This window comes from Musca autumnalis, unplaced genomic scaffold, assembly GCF_047663935.1.
Source record: "Musca autumnalis isolate F117 unplaced genomic scaffold, ASM4766393v1 scaffold_2, whole genome shotgun sequence".
NCBI classification, from domain to species: Eukaryota; Metazoa; Arthropoda; class Insecta; order Diptera; family Muscidae; genus Musca; species Musca autumnalis.
The window spans coordinates 182,883,623-182,906,288 of NW_027411755.1; the positions used below are offsets into that span (position 1 = coordinate 182,883,623).

Consider the following 22,666-nt stretch of genomic DNA (forward strand, 5'->3'; position numbering starts at 1 on the left):
AAGAATTTGCAAGTTTGATCAGCTGATTTAAATTCGAATGTTTTGTGGCGGACTGACTTCTTGGCAAAAACATAAACCAACGTTTGTTTATAAAATAAATAGAAATAAAAAAGGGAACAAATTAATAAATTATGGAAAACGATAGCGTAAGTACACACTTATTTTGTAGTTTGTGGGGACGATATCACATACGAGAAATTGTAAAAGTGTAAAACATGACTTTATTAGTTATTTTGTATGTATACGTAAACAAACATCAGCTGACAGTTTATATCCTCGAAAAGCAAAGTGTAACCAGCAAAGATTAACCCATTGGATCTATTAAACCCAGTGGGTTAACCTTCAATAGTGTAACCGGGGTATTATTTCCAAATCTATCCGTTTACTAAAATCCAAATTGTTCCGAAGTATGCATTGCCACCACTCCCTCAGTCATACACTTCAACGGTAAACTTAATTCCGACTTTCAGGAGTCCAGCTCTATCTTTTAACTCAAATCCAAATTGCACCAAATTTAGTACTGTTCATACCATAAGTACGAATTTCCAAAACGCCCACAATCCCACACTCCAACAGTAGCCTTAATTCAAAACTTCAGGATTCCAGCTCTATTCGTTCACCCATATCCAATTTGTACTAAATTTATTACCATTTAGTGCTTTCCGTATCAATAAGTACGAATTTCCCACACCACCTCAATCCTACACTTCAAAAGTAATCCTAATTCCAAATTTCAGGATTCCAGCTATATCCGTTCACCCAAATCCAAATTGTACCAAATTTAGTACCATTTAGTACTTCTCCTATCCATAAGTACAAATTTCTAAAACTTCCTCAATCCTGCAGTAGAACAGTAATCTTATTTCCAAATTTCAAGTTTCCAGCTCTATTCATTCACTCAAATCCAAATTGTACCAAATTTAGAACCATTTAGTACTTCTCGTACACATAAGTACAAACATCCATATTTAGTACCCTGTAGTATTTTTCGTACCTTTCTAGGACGGCTTTCCAAAAACCCCTTTACACAAAAACAAATTGTAGCAAATTCTGAAACATTTAGTACTTTTCATAGTATGTATTTACAAAGTCATCTATCTGCATATGCTAACTCCACACACAAACAGTGACTCTACACCCGATACCAAATTTAGAACGATTTAGTACTTTTCGTATATGTATGGTATGCACGTACTTCTTAAACCACCTCCATATACGCTACACAGCAACACTCACCCTGACAACCACTTATATCAATCCTACACTAACATTCACAGTTTATACAGTTGGCCATTCAGCCCAAACTAGTTAGCCCTGACTATTTAGTTTGCTGTCAAATACATAAAATACAAAGGAAATCAAATCACAATAATGAACAATCTATTATGTTTGTTGTCAAATGTTGTTAACAGAACTCTGAATGGCCAACTGTATAAACTGTGCTAACATTAATACCAAATAATAACAGTAATATTAAGTCAAAATTCGTCCAATAACAAATTGTACCAAACTAAGTACCGTTAAGTCCTCTTCGTACGATTTTCCAAAACTACCTCAATCCTTCACCCCAACAGTAACCTTAACTCCAAATAACAGGATTCCAGCGCTATTCGTGCACTCAAATCAAAATTGTACTATTTAGTACCAGTTGGTACAATTCGTGCCAATATGTACAAATTTCAAAAACTACCTACATGTCTCAATCCTACACTCCAACAGTAGTTTTACCAAATCCAAGGGTTCCAGCTCTATCCGTCCACCAAAATCCAAATTGTTCCAAATGTAGTACCACTTAATACTTTTCTTTATGAATTTCCAAAACTTCTTCAGTCCTAAAATCCAACAGTAATCCTAATTTCATATTTCAGACCTCAAGCGCTATCCGTTTACTATAAGATCGAATTTCCAAAACTACCTTTATCCTACACTCCAACTGATTTCCAATTCCAAATTTAAGGATTCCAGGTCTATTCGTTCACTCAAATCCAAATTGTACCAAATTTCTTACCATTTAGTACTTTTCTTACGCTCATGGTTTTCAAAAACCCTTTGGAACATTTTTTTTACTCTTCATCAGTGACCTTCAGTCCAAATTTGAGAAATCAAGCTCTATTCCGTTTGAACTGTATCAAAACATTCCGTGACAGAACTAGTCCACATTGCACTACTTCCAATTTATTTTGCTGGGTATGTAAACGTAGGTTGTCATAAAAATTATTATTCAAAATACTTATTTTTTTTAATTGCTATAAATCTATAATACGGCGTTTAGATTATAGTTTTTTGCAGGGTTAACCTTCTTTATGAGGATTTATTTGAAGTATACACAATGGAAATGACATTTGAAACCCAGACCCACTGGGTTAACCCGGTTATATGTAAACGGCCTATAAAATTGTTTATATTAATAACCCAGTTTGTTGTGTTGGCATACACCATATACACAATTCGAACGCAGGCAAAAAATAAAACAAGTGACAAAGAGTTCTTCATGTGTCAAAACAATGGCGCTAAAGTTTTTTTTGTGGAATAAACAAATTTTGTAAAATTTTCTTGTTTTACACGAATATAGATCGATTTTCTCGCCTTTGCGAAAGTGTAGAGCGCTAATTTTTAAATGAGGACTTCTTTACTATATATGCAACGCGTCTACGAAAAAATAGGTCTGTATCTCATGAATGCCTAAATTATTACAAATATAGACGCCGAACAAAATTTAGTTACAATAACTAAAACCTAGGACAACAAAACAAATACTTGGATATTTGTTTACGAGGAGCCTTTCAACACAATTTTCTCCATTCTATAAGGTAAGAGGATAATTTTCGTTTAGGATGACTAGTCCAATGTTTCACGAAATGTAAAATGTTTCCTTTACCTAGGAGGACAAACATATGAAGAAGACACCGAATATATCGGACCAGTCAGAGAGCCTGCTTTTAGAAATGGGAGCTAACTTTCATCCGTGGACAAGGACAATAAAAAAGGATTTCTGTTCCTGATCCATTTATATTTTAACATGTCTACATATGTATTTTCGTCAATAAATAAAAATCATGAAATCGTAGGGTATTTTCTATAGAATAGAAGATCCCGTAGTGTATCTACTATAGAATAGAAGATGCCGTAGGGTATCTTCTATAGAATAGAAGATGCCGTAGGGTATCTTCTATAGAATATAAATGCCGTAGGGTATCTTCTATAAAATAGAAGATGCCGTAGGGTATCTTCTATAGAATAGAATATGCCGTAGGGTATCTTCTATAGAATAGAAGATGCCGTAGGGTATCTTCTATAGAATAGAAGATGCCGTAGGGTATCTTCTATAGAATAGAAGATGCCGTAGGGTATCTTCTATAGAATAGAAGATGCCGTAGGGTATCTTCTATAGAATAGAAGATGCCGTAGGGTATCTTCTATAGAATAGAAGATGCCGTAGGGTATCTTCTATAGAATAGAAGATGCCGTAGGGTATCTTCTATAGAATAGAAGATGCCGTAGGGTATCTTCTATAGAATAGAAGATGCCGTAGGGTATCTTCTATAGAATAGAAGATGCCGTAGGGTATCTTCTATAGAATAGAAGATGCCGTAGGGTATCTTCTATAGAATAGAAGATGCCGTAGGGTATCTTCTATAGAATAGAAGATGCCGTAGGGTATCTTCTATAGAATAGAAGATGCCGTAGGGTATCTTCTATAGAATAGAAGATGCCGTAGGGTATCTTCTATAGAATAGAAGATGCCGTAGGGTATCTTCTATCGAATAGAAGATGCCGTAGGGTATCTTCTATCGAATAGAAGATGCCGTAGGGTATCTTCTATAGAATAGAAGATGCCGTAGGGTATCTTCTATAGAATAGAAGATGCCGTAGGGTATCTTCTATCGAATAGAAGATGCCGTAGGGTATCTTCTATCGAATAGAAGATGCCGTAGGGTATCTTCTATAGAATAGAAGATGCCGTAGGGTATCTTCTATAGAATAGAAGATGCCGTAGGGTATCTTCTGTCGAATAGAGGATGCCGTAGGGTATCTTCTATAGAATAGAAGATGCCGTAGGGTATCTTCTATAGAATAGAAGATGCCGTAGGGTATCTTCTATAGAATAGAAGATGCCGTAGGGTATCTTCTATAGAATAGAAGATGCCGTAGGGTATCTTCTGTCGAATAGAGGATGCCGTAGGGTATCTTCTGTCGAATAGAGGATGCCGTAGGGTATCTTCTATAGAATAGAAGATGCCGTATGGTATCTTCTATAGAATAGAGGATGCCGTAGGGTATCTTCTATAGAATAGAAGATGCCGTAGGGTATCTTCTATAGAATAGAAGATGCCGTAGGGTATCTTCTATAGAATAGAAGATGCCGTAGGGTATCTTCTATCGAATAGAGGATGCCGTAGGGTATCTTCTATAGAATAGAAGATGCCGTAGGGTATCTTCTATAGAATACAAGATGCCGTAGGGTATCTTCTATAGAATAGAAGATGCCGTAGGGTATTTTCTATAGAATAGAAGATGCCGTAGGGTATCCTCTATAGAATAGAAGATGCCGTAGGGTATCTTCTATAGAATAGAAGATGCCGTAGGGTATCTTCTATAGAATAGAAGATGCCGTAGGGTATTTTCTATAGAATAGAAGATGCCGTAGGGTATCCTCTATAGAATAGAAGATGCCGTAGGGTATCTTCTATAGAATAGAAGATGCCGTAGGGTATCTTCTATAGAATAGAAGATGCCGTAGGGTATCTTCTATAGAATAGAAGATGCCGTAGGGTATCTTCTATAGAATAGAAGATGCCGTAGGGTATCTTCTATAGAATAGAAGATGCCGTAGGGTATCTTCTATAGAATAGAAGATGCCGTAGGGTATCTTCTATAGAATAGAAGATGCCGTAGGGTATCTTCTATAGAATAGAAGATGCCGTAGGGTATCTTCTATAGAATAGAAGATGCCGTAGGGTATCTTCTATAGAATAGAAGATGCCGTAGGGTATCTTCTATAGAATAGAAGATGCCGTAGGGTATCTTCTATAGAATAGAAGATGCCGTAGGGTATCTTCTATAGAATAGAAGATGCCGTAGGGTATCTTCTATAGAATAGAGGATGCCGTAGGGTATCTTCTATAAAATAGAGGATGCCGTAGGGTATCTTCTATAAAATAGAGGATGCCGTAGGGTATCTTCTATAAAATAGAGGATGCCGTAGGGTATCTTCTATAGAATAGAGGATGCCGTAGGGTATCTTCTATAGAATAGAAGATGCCGTAGGGTATCTTCTATAGAATAGACGATACCGTAGTGTATCTTCTATAGAATAGAGGATGCCGTAGGGTATCTTCTATAGAATAGAGGATGCCGTAGGGTATCTTCTATAGAATAGAGGATGCCGTAGGGTATCTTCTATAGAATAGAAGATGCCGTAGGGTATCTTCTATAGAATAGAGGATGCCGTAGGGTATCTTCTATAGAATAGAAGATGCCGTAGGGTATCTTCTATCGAATAGAGGATGCCGTAGGGTATCTTCTATAGAATAGAAGATGCCGTAGGGTATCTTCTATCGAATAGAAGATGCCGTAGGGTATCTTCTATCGAATAGAAGATGCCGTAGGGTATCTTCTATAGAATAGAAGATGCCGTAGGGTATCTTCTATCGAATAGAAGATGCCGTAGGGTATCTTCTATCGAATAGAAGATGCCGTAGGGTATCTTCTATAGAATAGAAGATGCCGTAGGGTATCTTCTATAGAATAGAAGATGCCGTAGGGTATCTTCTGTCGAATAGAGGATGCCGTAGGGTATCTTCTATAGAATAGAAGATGCCGTAGGGTATCTTCTGTCGAATAGAGGATGCCGTAGGGTATCTTCTATAGAATAGAAGATGCCGTAGGGTATCTTCTATAGAATAGAAGATGCCGTAGGGTATCTTCTATAGAATAGAAGATGCCGTAGGGTATCTTCTATAGAATAGAAGATGCCGTAGGGTATCTTCTATAGAATAGAAGATGCCGTAGGGTATCTTCTATAGAATAGAAGATGCCGTAGGGTATCTTCTGTCGAATAGAGGATGCCGTAGGGTATCTTCTATAGAATAGAAGATGCCGTATGGTATCTTTTATAGAATAGAGGATGCCGTAGGGTATCTTCTATAGAATAGAAGATGCCGTAGGGTATCTTCTATAGAATAGAAGATGCCGTAGGGTATCTTCTATAGAATAGAAGATGCCGTAGGGTATCTTCTATAGAATAGAAGATGCCGTAGGGTATCTTCTATAGAATAGAAGATGCCGTAGGGTATCTTCTATAGAATAGAAGATGCCGTAGGGTATCTTCTATCGAATAGAGGATGCCGTAGGGTATCTTCTATAGAATAGAAGATGCCGTAGGGTATCTTCTATAGAATAGAAGATGCCGTAGGGTATCTTCTATAGAATAGAAGATGCCGTAGGGTATCTTCTATAGAATAGAAGATGCCGTAGGGTATCTTCTATAGAATAGAAGATGCCGTAGGGTATCTTCTATAGAATAGAAGATGCCGTAGGGTATCTTCTATAGAATAGAAGATGCCGTAGGGTATCTTCTATAGAATAGAAGATGCCGTAGGGTATCTTCTATAGAATAGAAGATGCCGTAGGGTATCTTCTATAGAATAGAAGATGCCGTAGGGTATCTTCTATAGAATAGAAGATGCCGTAGGGTATCTTCTATAGAATAGAAGATGCCGTAGGGTATCTTCTATAGAATAGAAGATGCCGTAGGGTATCTTCTATAGAATAGAGGATGCCGTAGGGTATCTTCTATAGAATAGAGGATGCCGTAGCGTATCTTCTATAGAATAGAGGATGCCGTAGGGTATCTTCTATAAAATAGAGGATGCCGTAGGGTATCTTCTATAGAATAGAGGATGCCGTAGGGTATCTTCTATAGAATAGAGGATGCCGTAGGGTATCTTCTATAAAATAGAGGATGCCGTAGGGTATCTTCTATAGAATAGAAGATGACGTAGGGTATCTTCTATAGAATAGACGATACCGTAGTGTATCTTCTATAGAATAGAAGATGACGTAGGGTATCTTCTATAGAATAGACGATACCGTAGGGTATCTTCTATAGAATAGAGGATGCCGTAGGGTATCTTCTATAGAATAGAAGATGCCGTAGGGTATCTTCTATCGAATAGAGGATGCCGTAGGGTATCTTCTATAGAATAGAAGATGCCGTAGGGTATCTTCTATCGAATAGAGGATGCCGTAGGGTATCTTCTATAGAATAGAAGATGCCGTAGGGTATCTTCTATCGAATAGAAGATGCCGTAGGGTATCTTCTATCGAATAGAAGATGCCGTAGGGTATCTTCTATCGAATAGAAGATGCCGTAGGGTATCTTCTATCGAATAGAAGATGCCGTAGGGTATCTTCTATCGAATAGAAGATGCCGTAGGGTATCTTCTATCGAATAGAAGATGCCGTAGGGTATCTTCTATAGAATAGAAGATGCCGTAGGGTATCTTCTATAGAATAGAAGATGCCGTAGGGTATCTTCTATCGAATAGAAGATGCCGTAGGGTATCTTCTATCGAATAGAAGATGCCGTAGGGTATCTTCTATAGAATAGAAGATGCCGTAGGGTATCTTCTATAGAATAGAAGATGCCGTAGGGTATCTTCTATAGAATAGAAGATGCCGTAGGGTATCTTCTATAGAATAGAAGATGCCGTAGGGTATCTTCTGTCGAATAGAGGATGCCGTAGGGTATCTTCTATAGAATAGAAGATGCCGTAGGGTATCTTCTATAGAATAGAAGATGCCGTAGGGTATCTTCTATAGAATAGAAGATGCCGTAGGGTATCTTCTGTCGAATAGAGGATGCCGTAGGGTATCTTCTATAGAATAGAAGATGCCGTAGGGTATCTTCTATAGAATAGAAGATGCCGTAGGGTATCTTCTATAGAATAGAAGATGCCGTAGGGTATCTTCTATAGAATAGAAGATGCCGTAGGGTATCTTCTATAGAATAGAAGATGCCGTAGGGTATCTTCTATAGAATAGAAGATGCCGTAGGGTATCTTCTATAGAATAGAAGATGCCGTAGGGTATCTTCTATAGAATAGAAGATGACGTAGGGTATCTTCTATAGAATAGACGATACCGTAGTGTATCTTCTATAGAATAGAAGATGACGTAGGGTATCTTCTATAGAATAGAGGATGCCGTAGGGTATCTTCTATAGAATAGAGGATGCCGTAGGGTATCTTCTATAGAATAGAGGATGCCGTAGGGTATCTTCTATAGAATAGAGGATGCCGTAGGGTATCTTCTATAAAATAGAGGATGCCGTAGGGTATCTTCTATAGAATAGAAGATGACGTAGGGTATCTTCTATAGAATAGACGATACCGTAGGGTATCTTCTATAGAATATAGTATGCCGTAGGGTATCTTCTATAAAATAGAGGATGCCGTAGGGTATCTTCTATAGAATAGAAGATGACGTAGGGTATCTTCTATAGAATAGACGATACCGTAGGGTATCTTCTATAGAATAGAGGATGCCGTAGGGTATCTTCTATAGAATAGAAGATGCCGTAGGGTATCTTCTATCGAATAGAAGATGCCGTAGGGTATCTTCTATCGAATAGAAGATGCCGTAGGGTATCTTCTATAGAATAGAAGATGCCGTAGGGTATCTTCTATCGAATAGAAGATGCCGTAGGGTATCTTCTATCGAATAGAAGATGCCGTAGGGTATCTTCTATAGAATAGAAGATGCCGTAGGGTATCTTCTATAGAATAGAAGATGCCGTAGGGTATCTTCTATAGAATAGAAGATGCCGTAGGGTATTTTCTATAGAATAGAAGATGCCGTAGGGTATCCTCTATAGAATAGAAGATGCCGTAGGGTATCTTCTATAGAATAGAAGATGCCGTAGGGTATCTTCTATAGAATAGAAGATGCCGTAGGGTATCTTCTATAGAATAGAAGATGCCGTAGGGTATCTTCTATAGAATAGAAGATGCCGTAGGGTATCTTCTATAGAATAGAAGATGCCGTAGGGTATCTTCTATAGAATAGAAGATGCCGTAGGGTATCTTCTATAGAATAGAAGATGCCGTAGGGTATCTTCTATAGAATAGAAGATGCCGTAGGGTATCTTCTATAGAATAGAAGATGCCGTAGGGTATCTTCTATAGAATAGAAGATGCCGTAGGGTATCTTCTATAGAATAGAAGATGCCGTAGGGTATCTTCTATAGAATAGAAGATGCCGTAGGGTATCTTCTATAGAATAGAAGATGCCGTAGGGTATCTTCTATAGAATAGAAGATGCCGTAGGGTATCTTCTATAGAATAGAAGATGCCGTAGGGTATCTTCTATAGAATAGAAGATGCCGTAGGGTATCTTCTATAGAATAGAAGATGCCGTAGGGTATCTTCTATAGAATAGAAGATGCCGTAGGGTATCTTCTATAGAATAGAAGATGCCGTAGGGTATCTTCTATAGAATAGAAGATGCCGTAGGGTATCTTCTATAGAATAGAAGATGCCGTAGGGTATCTTCTATAGAATAGAAGATGCCGTAGGGTATCTTCTATAGAATAGAAGATGCCGTAGGGTATCTTCTATAGAATAGAAGATGCCGTAGGGTATCTTCTATAGAATAGAAGATGCCGTAGGGAATCTTCGATGGAATATGAGATGCCGTAGGGTATCTTTTTAAGGCGTCTTCTATTGTATAGAAGACTTCCTAAGGCGTCTCCTATTCTATAGAATACCTCTTAAGTCGTCTTTTATTCTATAGATCACCTCTTAAGATGTCTTCTATTCTATAGAAGACCTCTTAAGGCGTCTTCTATTGTATGGAAGACCTCTTAAGCTGTCTTCTATTGTATGGAAGACCTCTTAAGGTGTCTTCTATTCTATAGAAGACCTCTTAAGGCGTTTTATATTGTACAGAAGACCTCTTAAGGTGTCCTCTATTGTATAGAAGACCTCTTAAGGCGTCTTCTATTCTATAGAAGACATCGTAAGGCGTCTTCTATTGTAAAGACACCTTAAGGCGTCTTCTATTCTATAGAAGACCTTTAAGGCGTCTTCTATTCTATAGAAGATTAAGGCGTCTTCTATTCTATAGAAGACCTCTTAAGGTGTCTTTACAATAGAAGACCTCTTAAGGGTCTTCTATTCTATAGAAGACCGCTTAAGGCGTCTTATATTCTATAGAAGACCTATTAAGGCGTCTTCTATTGTACAGAAGACTTATTAAGGCGTCTTCTATTGTACAGAAGACCTCTTAAGTCGCGTTCTATTGAATAGAAGACCTCTTAAGAGGTACTCTATATAATAGAAGACGCCTTAAGGGGTCTTCTATAGAACGGTACACGCCTTATGAAGTCGTCTACATAATAATAGACTTATATTATGTAGACGACTTCATAAGGCGTGTACCGTTCTATAGAAGACCCCTTAAGGCGTCTTCTATTATATAGAATACCTCTTAAGACGTCTTCTATTCTTTAGAAGACCTCTTAATGTGTCTTTTATTCTATAGAAGACCTCTTAAGGCGTCTTCTATTCTATAGAATACCTCTTAAGGCGTCTTCTATTCTATAGAAGACCTCTTAAGGCGTCTTCTATTCTATAGAAGACCTCTTAAGGCGTCTTCTATTCTATAGAAGACCTCTTAACTCGTCTTCTATTCTATAGAAGACCTCTTAAGTCGCCTTCTATTGTATAGAATACCTCTTAAGTCTTTTATTAAGTAGACGACTTCATAAGGCGTGTACCGTTCTATAGAAGACCCCTTAAGGCGTCTTCTATTATATAGAAGACCCCTTAAGGCGTCTTCTATTATATAGAAGACCCCTAAAGGCGTCTTCTATTCTGTAGAAGACCTCTTAAGTCGTCTTTTATTCTATAGAAGACCTCTTAAGGCGTCTTCGATTTTAACGAAGACTTTTTAAGGCTACTTCTATTCCTTGTAAGACCTGTTAAGGCGGCTTCGATTCTATATAGAAGACCTCTCAAAGCGCCTTTGATTTTACAAAAGACATCGTTCACCGTTCTATAGAAGACCTATTAATATGTCATCTATTCTAATGAAGACCTCTTAAGGCGACTTCTATTCTATAGAAGACCACTTAAGGAGTCTTCGTGTCTATAGAAAACCTATTATTAATTTAATAAATTATTATTAGGAAATTTAATTTCCTTTAAAATTAAGAACTCTTTAGAAATCACTCTTCCTGTGTTTTAAAATGATACCCATTGGTTAATTAATAATGGCGAGTAAAAAGTCAAGACCCATATCTCGGAAAGTGTGGACTTCCCCCGGTAATCTATATATAGTTGCGAATAGTGTAACAAGAAGTAACTATGATAGGATTTTTAGCCCGATTCGACAGGTGTCCATAAACAAGGTAGCGATGTTAAATTAAGCCATTTTCCAAATGTTAAGACCCATATCTCAGGAAGCATAAACTTCCCCCGGGAATTTCAGCCCGATCCGTGAGGTGCCCCTAAATTAGACTTGTTCCGTTTTTTGCATCCACGTCTGAATCTTTTTTGCTGTTTCTATTTCGCCACGAAGTCTATCTGCTCATTAATTTACACACAAGACTCAATTAATATGATGTAGGCCAATTATTGTTCAATTTTTTGCCTTCTATGACAATACTCTTTGTTATTGATACTCTTCTTCTTTGTAATAGTTGTTGACGTAACTAAGTTACTTCAAAGTTGGTCTAATAAACATGTTTCAACGGCGTTAAAAATTGTCAGAAATTCCATGAAAAGTGGTAACCCTGGAGGAAATAAATACTTAATTTTTAGGAAAAAATTGGATATAATTGCTATATATACATAAAACGAATATATACATCGAACAAATATAAAGTGAACTTGAAATTAAACATGCAACATAAATTTGTACATTAAATGTCCCTAAAATTAACATGTCCCCAAAATAACCTCAGAATAAATAAAATTTCGGGGACTGTCCCGAAAATTTCAAAATGTCCCCGAAAAAATCACTGTGTCGAAAAAATGTCCCTGAAATAATCACACGACATATATATATATATATATTAGGCAATTTTCCTTGTGGCAATTGTCAGTTTGAAGAAGAGGGAGGTGAGGCATATGGTAACCCTTTTACTATGTTTACATTTACGAAATCCACTCAATTTCATCTGTCAATAACTTTGGGTATACGTCAAATGAAAACTCATCTGAAATCGATTGGATTTCATTTGACGTTTGAGTAATGGAATTGACAGTTGAAATCGAGTGGATTTCGTGAATGTAAACATAGTATTTGCCTCTCAGCACCCTCTCTCACCTACAAACTGACAATTGCCGCAAGGAAAATTGCCTAAATGTAAAAATGGACTATTATGATTCAAGTAAGTCCATATCTACACCATTTTCATATGTAATTCGAATAATTTCAGTTGTAATTCGAAACATTTCACTTGTAATTTGAGAATTCCAATTGAATTTCAAATTATTTCATTTGTAATTTGAGAATTCCATTTGAAGTTCGAATCATTTCATTTGTAATTTGATTTTTTTAATTTGTAATTCGAATTATTTCATTTGTAATTCGAATTTTTCCATTTGTAATTTGAATTTTTGCATTTGAAATTCCAAATGAAAAAACTCCGATTTACAAATAGAAAAATTCAAATTAAAAGTAGAAAAATTCGAATTACAAATGAAATAATTCGATTTACAAATGAAAAAATTCAAATTACAAATGAAATAATTCGAAATTCAAATTGAATTCTCAATTTACAAATGAAATAATTCGAAATTCAAATGGAATTCTCAAATTACAAGTGAAATGTTTCGAATTTCAAATGAAATTATCAAGTTACAACTGAAATTCTTCGAATTACATGTGAAAATGGTGTACATTAGGCAATTTTCCTTGCGGCAATTGTCAGTTTGTCGGTGAAAGAGGGTGTTGAGAGGCAAAGGGTTACCATATGCCTCACCTCTCTCTTCCTCAAACATAGTCCATATCTACATTAGGCAATTTTCCTAATAAGGTGAGGCAACTTTACGCGGCTGAATGAGTGGTGAAACAGAATTTTCGTATGCTTTGACTTTTGATTTAAAGCCGGAAGAACATGCAACTAAATGAATTAAGCCAGAAATCCTATTATGTGACGAGGCCTTTAAGGCCTGGGTACATGAGCTGCCTCGCCTGCTTGCCTTGCTTTAGTGCTTCATTTCTGACATAATAAAAATAAAAGAAGAAAGAAGGCCGAGCAACTGGCTTGGCCCTTAAATCCGGCTCATTTCATCCAATCTGTCAAATTTATTGTTATTGTGAATTAATCCTATGTAAACAAAAATTTTGAAAGCTTGAAGTACTTTCAATCAAAATAGTTTTCTTGTTGCAGCTACTGGTACAGCATTCTGCAATACATAAGCTTCGTTCCAGTACTTTTTTAATGATAAAAGTGTCAAAAGGCCAAACTGTCGAAAATGGGTGGAAAAATGGCAGAAACATCAAAAAAATCTAGAACAAATGTCAAAGTCGGCCGGCAAACATGTTGCACATAGTTGCTCGCTCAAATTTGTCGTGTAAACGGTTTCTAAAGAAACCTTTTTGTTCAAAGAGAAGTGAACATTTTACAACTTTTTTGGTGTACGGGAACGCATTTTGGGGCTAAGGTCAGCTGTAGTGGAATTCTGTAACTCATTTTTTGACTTATGCTAAGTTTACATTTACGAAATCTACTTGATTTCAACTGTCAATTCCATAGCTCAAACGTCAAATGAAATCTCATCTGGATTTCATTTGACGTTTAACCTATGGATTTGACAGTTGAAATCGAATGGATTTCGTAAATGTAAACCAAGCATTACCGACATAAATCGGTAAAATTAAAATTCTTATAATTTCGGTAATTAACGAACAGTATCAACAGAGTTGTCAACTTTTATTGATGCGTTTAATTTTACCGACATTTGTCGGTAACTCAAAAAATGTGTTACAGAATTCCACTACTGATTTCAACCGATCTGTCAAAATCATTGTTATTGTGAATGAATCGTATGAAAACGTAAACAAAAGTTTTGACAGTGTGAAGGACTTTCATTCAAAATAGTCTAGTTCACCCTATTTATTGCATTATCAAAGATGTCAATATTATAAGATAGGAAAAGTCAATTGTTAAAAATTAACTGTAGAGGGAGTTAACCTCTGTTGCTACGATATCATAGCAACATTCTGTTAAACGAAGGGGTCGATCGTCGATAACAATTATCGTTGAGTGGCGTTGCCAGTTGTCAAAATTGATCCACGTATGGCAACTCTCAACTGAAGTTGCGAATCTCAGTTGACGAAGCGGCTGTTTTTCAGCAACCACCAATTTTCAGTTGCAGTGAACATTTTCGAAGAAACAAGAAGTAAAATAGAAGGAAAAATAAACATTTTGTTAACAATTATTGATTCTTTGCATCATTAATTAATTTTGTGTATCAATATGGTGAAAATAACGACAAAGCAGCAGTTCGAAATATTAATTGATAAATTAAGTGAAAATCCAATGTGCACATGAGTTCCATCTATATAGCTGACTACACCAGGGAATTTCGTTTTTGAATAAAAATGGTTTTTATTTTGCCTTTTCTCCTCCTCTGTCAACTTCGAAACGATCCAATTTTGGCACAATTTGTCCTCTATCAAGTGGACAACTTCCTTCAATACTCTCGACAATGTAGATTGAGCCATGCAATTGTTGAAATCATTGCCATGGGACTTTTGGAAACTTCCGTCCTCCAAGAATCGCAACGCTGCGCACACTTTTAAAAGTGGGGGTATTCCTGTTGATCTGTAACTTTCTTTGAAGTCATCCTTTAACGTTTCCACAACGTAAACTGCGGCATCCTTTGGCAATCCAAAATACGCCTTAAACCTGAGATAATTTACTGATTATACAGATCTTTCCACATGATCATCAGCTTACAGTGCAGATGGCAATTCCAATGGATTCGACTTGTCCCTCAAATTTCTTCTAATAGATGCATTGTCCTGTATATTTTCTTCATCATCAAAAAATAATTCCACCGAACTTATCATTTTTTGGGACAGCAAATAAAACTTGACGATCCGAAGATTCAATGGGCAGGTTATATTCCAATCTTGGGTGGTTTTCCAAATTTGCTCGAAACTCAGCCAAAATATTAAAATATTGTCCAGAATACACAAAAGAGTTATCCAAAGCGCTTTATTTTTAAAATGTTTTTTTTTTTTTTTGGCGAATAGAGGTCACAAGTTTGAAAAAACACTGATCGATAACATGTTTATCGACCACCCAGTTGAGTTGACATTAATGGTACAATCATGGTACAATAATTCATAGGTAGGCCAGGTATGAGAATCGCAAAAAAAAATACAACCCTGTCGCTATGGCTTAAAACGTCAAAATTGTTTTGATGAATGATAACGGATGAGTATACAAAGAAGAAGAAGAACGAAATGTTGAAATTAACACAAAACAGAGTTGAATTTTTTGATCAATAATAAATATCAACTCTGCATGTCAACACGGTTTTGACAGATTAAGCCATAACAAAAAAAAATTGTAATCAGCTGTTAGCTGTGGCCTACCTAAGAATTATTGTACCATGGGTACAATATTTCGTCTCAGTCGCGCAGACAACTGACAACGCAACTCAAGTTTAGTGGCAATACAAGATAGACCCAGAAAACTGTTACTCATTGGAATATTGACAAGAAAAACATTAAAACTCAAGTTTGACGGCATTCACTTCTGATTTTTTTATTAAATAAACAATAAAAAAAGTAGAGAAATAAATTTCAGCCACAAAATACAACGTTAATGTTTTCTGCCACGAGAAATGGGAATCAAAAACGATTGGCATTGCTGTTATCAATTCCAGTGAGTTGTGTAGCCATCTGTAACCAAAATGTGGAACTATTATCACATGTTTTTGGAATAATCATTTCTTCGAGTCTTTATATCTATACGTCTTTGGCATTATGATGTACAACATGGGGCAATACATAAGGTGAAGCGGGCCAGCTGATTTCATCCAATCAGTCAAATTCATTATTATTGTGAATTAATCGTATGAAAAAAATAAACAAAAATGTTGAAAGCTTGAAGGACTTTCAATCACCTTACTCTAAAGCCACACATTGAAACTTTCATAGCTCTTGGGAGAGAGCGGAGATGAATGAGCTCCTTACCTCTGCTCTCTCCCAAAAGCTGTGAAAGTTTCGTATAAAAGTTTCAACGTGTGGCTTTAGAATTATTAACCAGTAACTACAACAACATCACATTGCATTCCCAGCAAAAAATTTTGGAAGTTGTGCATGTAGATTTATTATTTCACTACATCCTTCGATTCAGTCCACACGGAGTACTGAAAAATGCACTCCGTTAGATACATTTTATATGCACTTGCTGAAAGATCCCCACAAACAAGCCAGTTTGTTAGCCTACCCGCCGCTGGCAAAACAAAAAAAAGTGTGTCAATTTCTAAGAATTTGTTATAAAATAAAAAATTAAAAACTTAAGTTGCGAACATTTTTGAGGTAATTCACAAAACGGAAATTGTTAATGGAGTGGAGTTGGAGTTCATGACGAAAGCTGAACTAGTGATGGGAAGGCAACATATGGTCTGTTCCTTTACTTTTGAAAATGGTAAAACTGGCAAAAGTAGCAAAAGTTGTAATCTACTTCCATATGAATTGTATGGTGTCTGAAGTAAAGGAACGCTTTTCGAGTAAAAAGTTGTAAAACTTGAAGATTCTTGCACGTAAAGAAACAGGGCTATAAAAAACCTTTACTAGGCGTTTACAGACAGTTTGTGAGATGATAATTCAAATGTGCTGAAAACAAAATAATATGTAAAAAACAAAATGTGTGAACGGAAAACGAAAAGAAATCGATGATTTTCATTCATAATTTTACAACTGTTTTTGCAGTTGTCTGGACGCCTACGTCACACAGGGAAGTTTTGGGCTTTTGACAATCAATACATGAACTCAACTGTCCTGTCATCGCTTGCTTCCCAAATGTCAAATTATAAAGAAATGCCAGAGCCTCCTAAATGGGAACGCAGGTGGATTTATAAAGAGGCTCTGGCATTCCTTTATAATTTGACATTTGGGGAAGCAAGCAAATGGTCTATTCCTTTACTTTTGAAAATGGTAAAACTGGCAAAAGTAGCAAAAGTTGTAATCTACTTCCATATGAATTGTATGGTGTCTGAAGTAAAGGAACGCTTTTCGAGTAAAAAGTTGTAAAACTTGAAGATTCTTGCACGTAAAGGAACAAAGCTAAAGCAAGCGACGATTTATTCTGTTCTGGCCTTTAGGATGATGAAGCAAAATCAGATGCGCTTGGATTAAATGGAGAACGGAGGAAGTAAGCTCAATTGCGATTGAATTTAATGGAAACTCTTTTAATATGTGTTTATATATGGTCTGTTCCAGAACTGCAAGAATCTACTAATTTTTACTATTTTTTCCGATAACATAAAGGAAAAAATGTTATCGTAGTAAAAAATAGTAGCTTCTTGCAGGTTCTGGAACAGAGCAATAATAAATTTCTTTGTATTCTTGTTTTACACAAAAAATAAATGCATTTTATTTATTCTGGGATATTTTGCAAAGGCTTGCATTTTTATTGCATCTTTAGACTGATTAAAAACACTATCCGAAGAATGCATATAAATTCAATCCAAAGCACAACATCAATAGCCGTGATTTGGATCTAAAATGGAGTGCATCCTAGCTGTGTGCTGTGGAAGCAAATTTAATTTATAGGAAAAGATGTACTCCAACGACAAACGCACTGTTCACTTGTACTGCTTAAACTGCATCTACGGATTCAAATTTTTGCTGGGATTATGAAACATATGTATCATGGTACAAATACACAGGTAGCCGCATCGGCAATTGTTGGTAACATAAGATTTTGACATCAGTTCAATGCAATTGACACATTATGTTACCATCAGCTGGCTTGATAATGCTACCTGTATTATTGTACCATGATATGTATGTATGGTCTGATAACAGCACGGCCGACTTCCGTATTGTCAGTTGCTTTGTATTCGTGCATGAAACTAGGGGTTCTTATATCGAGTTCCATACTAGAGTAATTTTATGAAATTGCAGTAGTGGGGAAATTGTTAAGAACCCCTAGTTTCATGCACGAATAAAAAGCAACTGACAATACGGAAGTCGGTCCACGTTTGCATATAACCGGATTTAATAAATCCGCGGTATTTCAAATGTCACTTCCATTGTGTAGACGTCAAATAAATCCTCATAAAGAAGGTTGACCCCATAAAGAGTCTTATACTATGTTTACTTTTACGAAATCCACTCGATTTCATCTGTCAATTCCTTTGTGTATACGTCAAATGAAAACTCATCTGAAATCGATTGGATTTCATTTGACGTTTGAGCAATGGAATTGACAGTTGAAATCGAGTGGATTTCGTAAATGTAAACATAGTATTATTCAAACGGCGTTTTAGGAACATCATGGTTTTCATACATACGATTAATTCGCAATTACAATAAATTTAATAGCTCATTTAGACTAGCCATAAATCCTCGACTGGATTTAATAAATCCAGTACAAATCTCATTGCATTTAGATATACATTTTGGAGGATTTAAATGGCAGTCAGCTGATTTTTGTTCATAGCACAATTACCGAGGTAGATGTATCAGCCAATCTGATCGAATTTGAAACCTCAAATTAATATTTTGTACCATGGTAGAACAAATATAAGGTAAAGTTAATACTACAACAAATACAACTCGAACAACAACCACAAAGGAATTTGTTTTTGTTTGTAACGTTACTGCCAGTTATATTTGTAAACAAAACAAGGAAATGTCTATAAATTATTGGAATTTAAAAAACTAATAATTTTTCACATTTGGTTGAATATTTTGGAAAACATGAATGAAAATTCGTTACATTTTCAATTTTTATGGTTCCACATCATTCCACTAAATGCATAAATTCTCGCAGAAAGTAGAATTCTTGCAGAAAAGTTTGGGGTCGCTGGAAATTCATAGAAAAAGGAGAAGCTGTTTCAATGTTTTGTTTTAGAAATCAAAGAAGCACATGTTTATTAGGGCCTTATTTTTTTAAATTTTAACAAAATACCTCACATATTAACAAACGTTGTATCGCCTCAACAAGCGGTGATTTACTGCGCGGCTTATCGTTCGAACTTGGAGGAGGTTACATATCATTGATATGAAGAAGTCTTTCTGGGAAATGGTTTTTCCGAATGATTTATATTTTTTCTCAAAAAATATATGTCCCTAATGTACATCGGAATAGAAATAAATGTATAAAATGTCATATGAAATTTGACACTAACACTACAACCCAGTTCAGTCAGCTGGGTATTGCTGCTACCTTTTCTTGTTCTACCATGATTTTGTACATTGAATTCGTCTCAAAAAACATACGTCAAGTTACAAATTTATTGTTTAATACTGAAAATGTAACTAGGCGTTTACACCAGACGGTTTGTCTTTAAATACAACTCTGATTTACTAACACATACATACATTTTTCGGCTGTATTCCAGTTGTCCATCATATGGTCTGTTCCAGTACTGCAAGAATCTACTAATTTTTACTATTTTTTTCGATAACATAAAGGAAAAAATGTTATCGTAGTAAAAAGTAGTAGCTTCTTGCAGGTTTTGGAACAGAGTAATATTTTCACATACAGTCGGGTTAACAAATGTTTGTAAAAATAAGTAAGATAATAATTGAAATGTGTTGGAAACAAAAGAACATGAACAAAAATAAAATATGTGAACGGAAAACAAAAACAAATCGATGATTTTCATTCATAATTTTACAACTGGATTTGCAGTTGTCTGGACGCCTACGTCAAAGCGGCAAGTTTTGGGTTTTTGACAATCAATACATGAACTCAACTGTCCTGTCATGTGTAAACGCAGGGTTAGCACATTATGCTACTAATGCTAACTAAAGAGCAAATAAAGAATTATTTTATCGCAGTTTGCCCATCTAAAATAAATAAACAAATTATTTTATCGTTTAGACATCGTAATTATTAGTCTTGGTTGATTAAAATCAAATTTATTTTTTCCGCCTTGTTTACAAATTTTAACATTTTAAATTATTTTTAGTGTAGCAAATTCACCGATGCATCTACCTTGTTTCTTGTGCCAGCTTGCAACTTTTTGTATTTTCTAGCAACATGTTGCAAAAAACAGAATTGTATACGAGGATTTATGCCAGATTTAAAACAAATCCACTTAATACGAGGATTTATTTTTGTATGAAAAATCTGGCAGATTTTGGCTGCATTTAGCAAATAAAACCTGATAATGTGCTAAATTCGACTAATAAAGTCATATCAAAATGGGCTATAACAGATTGGATGAAAACAGATAGACTTATAGCCCATTTAGATATGACTTCATTAGCCGGATTTAGCACATTATCAGGTTTTATTTGCTAAATCCAGCCAAAATCTACCAGATTTCCCATACAAAATAAATCCTCGTATTGTCGTATGTTTTTGAGACGAATTCAATTTACAAAAAATTATTTTGACGTTTCAAAATCAATCAGATGGGCTGATGCATCTACCTTGGTAATTGTGCTATGAACAAAAATCAGCTGACTGTCATTTAAATCCTCCAAAATGTATATTTAAATGCAATGAGATTTGTACTGGATTTTTTAAATCCAGTCGAGGATTTATGGCTAGTCTAAATGAGCTATTATTATTAAGTCCATACCTACATTAGGCAATTTTCCTTGCGGTAATTGTCATTTTGTCGATGAGAGAAGGTATTGAGAGGCAAATGGTTACTATATTCCTCACCTCTCTCTCCATCAAAGTCCTTGGTCACACTAGCTAGTTTCTTGAAACTAATAATAAGAGACAACATCACAAACACCGAAAACCATGTAAAACAGGAGTTTTGTGAGTTTACGTCATTGACAGATATTGTATGGAATTGACAAATTAAATGATGCATGTTTTATAAAGCACGTTGAATGTAAAATTCGTTAAATGTACATAGATATGGACTAGCCAACATTGCCAAACTTTTAAGTATCAGACGACCATTAAACAAATACTCACTTATAAAATCCCTCACTTCTAAAGTCCATTATCTTCATAATCAAATCGAAAAATCCATTCATCATAATATTTTGTATTCTCCGGAGGAACGACATTTTTTCACCGACATTTAGAGCCATATTCATATTGGGTACATATGACATTTCCAAAGGATTACCGATCAAAGTATCTGTCATAATCATTGATGGACCCGACCAACTTATAGCCACTGGTGCCTTAAATTTGGCTGCCGCTCCCAATTGGAAAATATTGAAAAAGAAGCCAACGATGACTAGGTCAAATTTAGAATTATCATAGAGGGCGGTGAAACGTGGATCTTGCAGGGTTTCCTTTTGCATGTCGATTAGCAGGCGCAGCGAACCGAACATATTCGATACGGTAGTAAAAATGTTATTCTTTTTCATCGCCATACCGGAAACTTCACGATTTAAAATCTCTTCATGTTCCGGCAGTGGCGGTATTACAATGACGTTAATGTCCTTGTGATTAACTTTGGGTTTCTGAGTTACCACCACGGTTACATTGTGTCCACGTTCGGCTAATACTTTTACAACCGACATATGAACAATTAAATGTGATGGACTATGACTTGTAAAAATGCCCAAAATATTAGCTCCATTTGTTGGTGTAATTTGTAGCGACAAACTTGCGATCACAACAAATGTGACAAGTAGAGATACTTTTGTAGGTAACATGTTTTTAGCGCGTGCCGGCGGTCTTTCCGCACCGAGTCGTAATGAAAAACTAAATAAAAAACTTTAGAATTTCAATTGACTGTTGTTATAGTGGTGACCTTTATAAATCAAGTGAAATGGTAGTTGTGATTACTCATACTCGTATCGGCAATACGTGTGAATGCTACTTTCGGTATAGGGGAATGTACAAGAGCAGGGCATCATTTGTGTTTCTATGAAAATGTGAATCGAATTGACATTTGAAATCCAGTGGATTTATTAAATTCGGTTATATGAAAACGTACTATAACCCCATTATGTGGACTTATTTGTCGTGTTCGCGATGGATTTGACGAATGGAACAAACTGGATTAACTAAATTTAGTTATATATAAACGTACTGAAAATAAAAGTTTAATTTATTACGATTAATTTACATTAAAACGCATTTTACACTTGCATTTAAAACAAGTGTTTTTGGGAATTTACGTAATTTAATTGACAGGTATTCTTGGAGTTGACAACTCTTCTTCTTCTTTATTGCTTATTCGATTTTCGAATGTTAGCGATCATATTACAATTGTCAAAAAAATTACATATTTATGTTTTTTATAAATTATTAACAAAATAGGAAAATATATCTCTATTTCTCGCTATGCTTATTAGATTTTCGGCGTTCTGGAATTCTGTCCATTGTTGGATATTTTGAATCCATGACATCTCTTTTCTTCCTCTGGTACGTCTTCCTTCTATGTTTGCTTGCAGTATTTCCTGGAGAATGATGTATTTACGGTTTCGCATAATGTGCCCTAGATATGCCGTTTTCCGTTTCTTTATGTTGTTTAATAAT

At 35.7% G+C, this 22,666-nt stretch overlaps 1 protein-coding gene and 2 long non-coding RNA genes across 3 annotated transcripts in view; 1 reads left to right on the forward strand and 2 right to left on the reverse strand.

Moving 5' to 3' along the window:
- LOC141392738 (UDP-glucosyltransferase 2-like) overlaps positions 1 to 21,950 on the reverse strand; it is a 42,134-nt gene extending 20,184 nt beyond the window's left edge. Inside the window, exon 1 of the mRNA XM_073965621.1 lies at positions 21,143 to 21,950. Within this exon, the coding sequence (XP_073821722.1) occupies positions 21,143 to 21,837 (695 nt within the window). The 5' untranslated portion in view covers positions 21,838 to 21,950. The remainder of the gene's footprint in view (positions 1 to 21,142) is intronic.
- LOC141392741 (uncharacterized) lies at positions 2,597 to 3,062 on the forward strand. Its single transcript, XR_012409865.1, has 2 exons — positions 2,597 to 2,810; positions 2,883 to 3,062. It is a non-coding gene; the product is annotated as an uncharacterized lncRNA (long non-coding RNA).
- LOC141392740 (uncharacterized) lies at positions 14,653 to 15,213 on the reverse strand. Its single transcript, XR_012409864.1, has 2 exons — positions 14,975 to 15,213; positions 14,653 to 14,923 (listed from the first exon to the last, which is right to left on the reverse strand). It is a non-coding gene; the product is annotated as an uncharacterized lncRNA (long non-coding RNA).
- Positions 21,951 to 22,666: the final 716 nt, after the last annotated feature.